This window comes from Urtica dioica, chromosome 3, assembly GCF_054948205.1.
Source record: "Urtica dioica subsp. dioica isolate 48M chromosome 3, U.dioica_male_clone48M_v1_H2, whole genome shotgun sequence".
In the NCBI taxonomy this organism is placed as follows: domain Eukaryota; kingdom Viridiplantae; phylum Streptophyta; class Magnoliopsida; order Rosales; family Urticaceae; genus Urtica; species Urtica dioica.
In genome coordinates this window covers 33,127,592-33,135,923 of record NC_142758.1, presented here as the reverse complement: position 1 = coordinate 33,135,923, position 8,332 = coordinate 33,127,592, and the positions used below count along the sequence as shown (strand labels likewise).

Here is an 8,332-nt window from a genome sequence, read left to right as displayed (position 1 = left end):
GGAGGAGGAGCAGCCGCTACTGTCGATCAAACCACACCTACTACTGCCGCTAATCCACAAATGCACGTTATAACCACCATACTGGGTGGTCGGCAAGGTGGAGATTCAGTCCGATAATGGGAAAAATTCGTAAGGGCCGTGTCTCAAAAAGGCGCCGCTAAGCATGTCAACCTCACTTACGAGGAACCTCCATCCATGCCTCACGAGGTGATGTACTTTACCAAAGAAGCGGCAAAGCGAATGTGCATCTACACAATGATGCAATAGTTTTTCAAGTCTAGGTGGCAAATAACCTGGTGAAAAGGGTGTTGGCATTGGTGCCCACAACAAGAGTAATAGTTGATGCTTATATGCATTTGATGTAATAAAGTCTCATGAAGACTCTTGCTTGTAACTGCTAACTAATTAATAAAGAGTCGAAACTTTCATTCATTCGTCCTTGTTTGTTTGAAGCTTTATGATAAACCTCAATCTTTAGTCCTTAAACAAACCTAACAACAAATGAATGAACTAGCCAATGTCCAAATAAACCTCAGTCTTTAGTCCTTGGAATGTGAATAAATGAACTAGCCAATGTCTAAATTGAGTGATAACCCTTTTGGATGAATCAATGTGACTTGTTAGCTCCTCGTCAATACATTGTTTCTAACTTATTCACAAGTGACAAAGGAGTTGAAGAAATAACAACTAGAAGGGTAAAATGATAATTTTATAAATCCCATCTAGTTGATGATATTCATGAAGGGTAAACATAGATAATATTGAATGGATCCACTCATCACAGTTAAGTAGAATTCTGAGTAGAAAACATATTCATTTGAACCGAGTGATTTTTAGTGTTAACTCTGTAGTGGAGTTAGTTGACATTAGGTTAGAATTTGGAAAAGGTTTGTGAACTTTTGTGTCCAAGCATTCTAGCTCAAGCTTTGTTCATTTGGATCCATGACGTCACTACCACAAGTCATTAGAGTAGGATTTGTTAAACCAGTAGCTAAGACAAACCTAGTTCAAGTGTTGTACTAGACGAATTTTACGAAAATTGTCTAAAGGGTAATTTTGTCCATAAGGACAATAAGATAGTATAAATGTCAAAATAAGATTTTGGACATTGTCATATGATGACACTGTAGATGATCCAGACGGCCAACATGAACATTTGGGCCTTGAGGATTTAATCTCAGTTTATGGAATTTTATGTGAAAATTCTACATGGGATTTTCTTGTTTTTTCGTGAAAAAATAAACATTTAGAAGCTTGTTCTAGATAAGAATTTCGTCCACCATCATAAAATAAAGAGGAAAATTATTTTGTGCACTGATGTATGAAGACACTTGCCAAAAGGAAAAGAGGAAACAAATTAATAGCACATGGCTATATGGTATGGACGGCCAACTAGAGAAAAGAGGAAACTAATTTCCAACCTTGGTAGTTTGATAGGAATAGGAAATAAAGATTATGCTCATGCTTATGTGATATTCAACAGAAAAGAGGAAACTATCTCTTGAAGGCAATCCCTCCTCCTATAAATATCACACCTCATTCACAATGTTAAAGACAAGTTTTTGAGATTGAGAGCTTCTCTCTCTAGGACTTGGCCGCACCCCCCCCCCCCCCCCCCCCCCCCGCACTCCCTCGCACTCTCTCTCTCTCTTCTTGCTCTTTTTTTTTTGGCACCTAGGTTCTCATTAGACCTAGCATTTTGCATTAGCTCTTTGGTGCTAAGACTAGTTCTTGAGCCATTAGGTTTAATAGTACCCACACTCTAAATCCTTTCTAAACTCGAAGACTCTAGTGGTAGAAACTATAGTGTTTACTCGGATTGAAGAAGACGCAAGGAGACAAGCTAAGTGGACAGACTAGTGATTCAACTTTTCCAAAAGCTTCTCAACGCTCAAACTTCAAGCGAGGTTGGTACCGAATGAAAACTCTTTATAGTTATTAATTTTACATTATATACTCATGCACTTTGTCTAGGTAGTAAAATTGTTTTACGTGTTTTAAAGAATTTTTTATATTCCGCCGCTTGCTAGAAGCGATAAATTATTCTTAATCCCATATCTTTTTCAACAAAGGGTTGTCATCGACAACGGCAGTGCTACCGACATAATCTTCAAAAACACCCTAGAGTGCATTAAGCTCGGGAGGTGTTGTGGGTCATTTTCAAAAAACCCGAGACACCAATAATACACGTCGTTCAAAGGATCGATGGTCAGGCCGGAGGTCCTAAAGAGCAGCAAGCCTTCCGTCATGAGTCGACTGGCAAGGCCTCGTGCCAAATTTTCAGCTCCTCGAGTCACGTCACTCTCCTCGAGTCGAGCCTTGCTCCTCGAGTTGATTCAATCTTCTTGAGTCGAGCCTTGCTCCTCGAGTCGAGTCTCACTCCTCGAGTCGAGCCGTCTTCCTCCTTGAATCGAGATAACTCCTCGAGTAGAGTCACGTGTCCGCGAGTCGATTAACAAATCCTCGTGTCGACCTTGAGTATGGAATTTTATGTTTCACGCGGTTTGCGTGACATCCTGAATCCCGAAAGCCCAACGGGTCGGCTCCTCGAAGATCCCTAAGGCCCACAAACGGCCAACGAGATGGGCCGCACGCCCCTCGAGAAAAGCACGTGCACGCTCCTTAAAAAAGACGCACGCGAGCAAACCACACGCCGCAGATGGAAGGCGCGCGCCGTGCCAGGAGCGCCCCGCGCGCGCAGCACATGATATGCCGTGCGTTGCGTCCTGCGCGCTGTGCACCCGCGCTACTCCTCCTTTCGAGGAGACACCTCCCCTCCTTGAGGAAAGCGTACTCTCTAGTCCCACATGGACGAAATACAAGCCTATTAAGGCTCTCCAACTACTATAAATACACCCCCTTTAGTGAGGGGTAAGGCATCTTATTCATTCTCAAGATACATGAGACTTCTCTCTGCTTCTCTGGATGCCATCCTTAGGCTGAAGCGGATTCTCCTCCATTGTTCTTTCTCAGAGATTCTGAAGAGCTCCCAGGGACTCTCGAGTGCCGCCTCTCTTGATCGAATGACTAATCTTGAGCCCATGAGTGCTCCTGCGGTTTTTGACTGAAAATATCCTACGCGTCTAGCACACTAGATGCGTCCACCATTTCTGACAGGAAATCGCCTACGCGTCCTTCATTTCCAATCGGAAATTGCCTACGCGTCGGAAACCTCTGCCACGACAAGGAACTCTTGACTTGGAGCCTCCCACGTCCCCAAAGGAGAGAAAACAAACATTCTCTCTCAGGTTACTTGATCCTAGAATTCTGAGACGTCGCCGATGACTCCTCCGCGCTCCGTCTCCTCTATCGAGCACACCCTCCAGACTCCGCAACTCATACAGCGTTACAAACGCCTTGAACTACATTATGACCTGATCCATATTCACATGGGTACGTGGGCAGCCTAATAAAAAGCAAGGTTACTCCCCCTATTCACCCATTCTCTCTTCTGAGAAACCCTCCGACTGGAGGAGACCCAACTCGAGACTTTCGAGTTCACACCTTTGGCTCGGGTGCGGCCACTTGGTCCGTCCTTCGGTCGAACCGCCCGAAGCTTTTAATTGTTGTTCATTTTCGTGCGAAAAAAGGAGACTACGCCCAACTCTGACCCAAACACCCTTATTCGGTTCATTGGGGAGAGAGTCATGACCGAAGGCATCATCGATCTACCGGTTACCTTAGGAACTCCCGGAGGCAGTGAAGTTGTTCACATGGTCCCATTTCTAGTGGTTGATTACGAGTCGCCCTATAATGTCATCATTGGGCGACCCACGCTGAACAGACTAAGGGCTATTACATCCACATACCACCTACTAGTGAAGTTCCCATATGAAAAGGAAATCGGCATCCTGGTCGGTGATCAATCCCATGCCAAGATCTGCTACATCCAAGGAGTCGACGGCAAATCCGCCCATAAGGCGATTAACACAATCTCTCGACCTAGAGATGACTACCTGTAGGATGCTGAAACACTCTACATCGGGATCGAGAAACTCTCTCTAGTTCTTGTAATGCCAACTAAAAAGTTGCGCCTATGTTTCCAAGCTCACCCTATAGAGGTCTGAACTGAGCACCCATCGGTAAGGTTCTTCAATATGAAACATCGACTGGAATGGTGATCTGGTCCCTAGAATTGAGGGAGTACGGGATTGAGTTCCACCCAAGGATGGCTATAAAAAGTCAGGTCTTAGCTGACTTTGTGTCAGAATTCTCCTATACCCTCGCCATGGAAAGAGCGGAAAATGACTCGACCAACGACTTGTTGGTACAAAAGAGAAAGGTTGACCTAACGGGTCCCATCTGAGAATTGCACGTATACGGAGCATCTAATGCTCGGGGGGGTTGGCACTGGCATCATACTAACTAACCCCAACGGGGAAAAGTTATTATATGCCCTCCACTACGGACTCAATACCTCTAACAACGAGGCCGGATATGAAGCCCTCATCATATGGATAGAGCTAGCACAAAAACTCGGCGCCAAAAACCTGCAAATACACTGCGACTCACAGTTGATCATAAACCATGTTAAATGCGATTATAACGACAAGGACCCCAACATGGTCGCGTACCTGGAGAAGACAAAGTCCAAACTTGATGCCTTCTCTTGGTACGAAATCCTTTAGATCCCAAGAAAATAGAACTTTGAGGCTGGCGCTCTTACTCACCTTGGGTCTGGCATCGACAAAGATGGATTGGGGACTGTTCCGATCGAATCCCTACCACGACCATCCATCTCCCAAGAAAACCATAGAGGATACGCCTCTGCCAACATGGATGAGCCCAATTATCGAATTCATGTGAAGAAGGGACTCCCCGAAGACTGCAAGGAAGCCGAAAAATTGAGAGCTCTAGCATCCAAATATATGCTTTGAGATGACGAACTCTACAAGCGTGGTTACCCAACGCCACTGCTCCGATGCCTCAATAGCATCAAGTCAACCAATGTCCTCCACAAAATCCATGAAGGCATCTACGGGAGCCACTCTGCTGGAATCTCCCTCGAGCTCAAAGCACTCAAACAAGGCTATTTTGGCCTACGATGAAGAAAGATGGTTGCGAGTGGGCAAAGCGCTGGGAAAAGTGTCAACGCTTCTCTGACATCCGAAGACAGTCACCAACTTTGCTGAGCAACATCATCATTCCGCGACCCTTCCCAAATGTGGCGTGGACGTTATTAGCAAGCTCTTGAGATTGCCAAGACAATACGAATATGCCGTCCTCGCCATCGACTACTTCACCAAATGTGTGGAAGCCGTTTTCCAAGATCACTGAGGAAAATATGTCAAACTTCATCTAGAAGAACATCATCTGCTGACACGGCATTCCAGCCTCAATTGTGATCGACAATGGCACACAATTTGACAACATGCGAGTAAGAGATATCTGCAACTAACTAAAGATCGACAAGATGTTGTCTTCACCACGCCATCCAAAAGCCAATGGACAAGTCGAAGAAGTCAACAAGACGATAAAGAGCAAACTAAAAAAGAAGCTCAAAGACCAGAAAGGCGTTCGGGCCGACGAGCTTCCATTCATCCTATGGGCTTACCGGAAGACCGCTCAAAATGCCACCGAGGAAAGTCCATTCTCCCTCGCCTACGGGATTGAAGCTATGGTACCGATCAAAGCCAAGATCTCCACATTCCGAGTGGACACTTTCAACGAGGAAGAGAATGACAAGGCCATGCGCCTAGAGTTGGACTTGATCGACAAAAAGAGGTCAGAGGAACTTACCTGCCTCGCGTTGCAAAGTCGAAAAGTATTAGAATTCCAAGATGAAGAGGCAAACCTTTGCCATCGGAAGCCTCGTACTTAAGCGAGTTTTTCAAAACACCTAAGTACAAGAAGCCGGCGTCCTCGGCCCAAACTGGGAAAGGCCATACAAAGTCCACTAAGTCATACATGAAGGAACCTACTACATCGAGTACATGGTCCGGACCCCGATCCGTCACCCATGGAATGCGGAACACTTGAGGCAGTACTACCAATACCCAGCACTTCTCCCCCCCCCATTTTATTGTTTTGTTTTCCCAAATTTAATCATGCCTACGAGCCAATGTTTTAAGATTTCAAATTTTTCGCAAACTTAGTAAAGTTCGAGGTTTTCCATTCAAAATCAACTTTATCAAAGTTTTTCGGTCATCTAGATAACGCTTGTAAACCCAAAATCTTGGGGGGCTAGTGACATAGGAAACGTGTAAGGAGATCCTCATGAAAATACGCTCCACCAAAACAAAAACTTAAGTCTCAATCTGAAAACAAACGGGAATAAGGTCTTAAGTCACCATACACGGTGCACCCTAAGTCACCATAAAGGTAAAGTCACCATACACGGTGTACCCTAAGATGCCTTTTGCGGCGCGATGTAAGGCATCCAACAGATGGATGCTAAAGTCACCATCCACGGTGCACCCTAAGACGTCTCTGCTGTATGCTGTAAGACATCCAAGAGATGCAAGCTCAAGCCGTCTAACCACAACGTACGAAATCCGTCTAACCACAACGTACCCAATCCGTCTAACCACGACGTAGTGAAGACGTATAACCACGACGCACCTAAGCCATCTAGCCACGATGCGCCTATGCCATCTAACCACGATGCAACCTAAGCCGCCATAAGGTGTGCCTAAGCCATCTAACCATGACGCACCCTAATCGGCCATAAGGCGCACCTATGTCTAACAACGACACACCAAAGCCACCATAAGGCGCACCTAAGCTATCTTTCACGACGCACATTAAAGCCGTCTCATACGAAGCACCAAGTTCCCAAGCGTGACATGGTCAAAGACACCAAACACAACATGCACACGCCATCGCGACATTGTGACAAACTCGTCCCAGCCCAAAGAAGTGAACGCTTGCTCGGGAACCAAGACGCGAACCACACAACGGTTCGCATGTACAAGGCCTAACCCCAGCAAAGGTAAACATGCCAACACAATTGCTAAGGGATTGGGAGCCAAATCCTGCGAAGGTAGAAGACTTGTCAAAATAATCAACAAGGGCGCGTGCCTACTGAAATATGTAATAACTAATCGAAATGAGAGCACGCACCAACGATCAAAATTAGCAGACTTGTTAAAAAGATCGTAAAAAGAAAGCATTCGAACTCAAAAGCAAAAAATATATTCCATATAAAGGGGCAACTGCTACAGAATTCCTACAAAGTAAGCTCTAATGGAAGTGCGTCAAAGAACGGAAAATCCTAAAAAGCAAGCGCTAAGACAAGTGTGCTGAAAAAGGAAATTCCTTATGAAAACGATGCGCTAAACACTTGCACAAAAAATAAGCAACTACTCAATGTCGACATGTTCGTCTCCGCCACTTGGAGGCTCAACCCTATCAGGTGGTCGGAATAGAGAGTCGAAGAAGGTGAAACTAACATGCTGAGAGACATTATTCGCCACGGTAGTATCCAAAAATTCCACCGCTATAGCGTGCCTAGCCTCCTCAACCCTGACATCAAAGTCATCTTGCAAGTCAGACGCAAGTTGCTTCGCTGCGGTCTTCTCCGCAGTCAGTCGACCAACATCCTCCGCCAAAAATTGCGCCCGCACTCAACCCGGACAACGAAAGCCATGATCGCAAATTGGCCTTGTATTATGTTCACCTCATCTTTCTGGGTGTCCAACTGGCGTCGAAGGTCATGCACCTCTCTCCGGAAGACTACCGTCGACCGAGTTGCCACTTTGAGCTCTCGAGACTCTATAGTCAATTCTCCCGCCATCCCCGCCACCGCCGAGTGGGCACGATCACATCAGTCTTGGATGACTTCTAGTTCGACGTGAGTCTCCTGAAGCTTCTCATGAATACTCGCAAACTCTGCCCTTGAGTAAGAACCTCGCTCGGCCCGAGTTAGCTAAGATTTTGCGTGCGCAAGTTCCTCTTGGATGAGTCCCAGACACCGAATGAGGTCGTGTAGAATCTTCTCGACCCGGGTCGCATGTGCAAGCACCTAAAGCGACCAGAAGAGCAACTCATCAAAAGTGAAACCATCGCAAAAGGATGCAATAAGACAAGTAGAGGAAACTTACCCAATGGGCATCAGAACTCCACATCGTTGCTCGACACGATGCCATTCCACACCTTCAAAGGTGACTCATGGAGGCCCTAAGAACACTCTCCTTTGACCTCTAAGGCCTCCACCTTGATCATCAAGTTCGTACAGTTCAAGTCTGAGGGCGCATTCGGAGGTGTCAAGGATGAGGGTCAGTTCAAAGAAGCATGGGGATCGCACTCCCCCAAGAAACTAACATCGGGCTTATGCTTGTCGTTTCATACTGTGATCCAAGAAGAAGTCACTACCAATGCCCTCGATGTTGTC

General features: G+C 45.8%; 1 protein-coding gene across 1 annotated transcript; it reads left to right on the top strand.

Moving 5' to 3' along the window:
* The first annotated feature begins 5,413 nt into the window (after positions 1-5,413).
* Positions 5,414-5,821, top strand: LOC149402614 (uncharacterized). The gene has a single exon (XM_089608463.1). The coding sequence runs from the start codon at positions 5,414-5,416 to the stop codon at positions 5,819-5,821; it is 408 nt and encodes a 135-aa protein (XP_089464589.1).
* Positions 5,822-8,332: the final 2,511 nt, after the last annotated feature.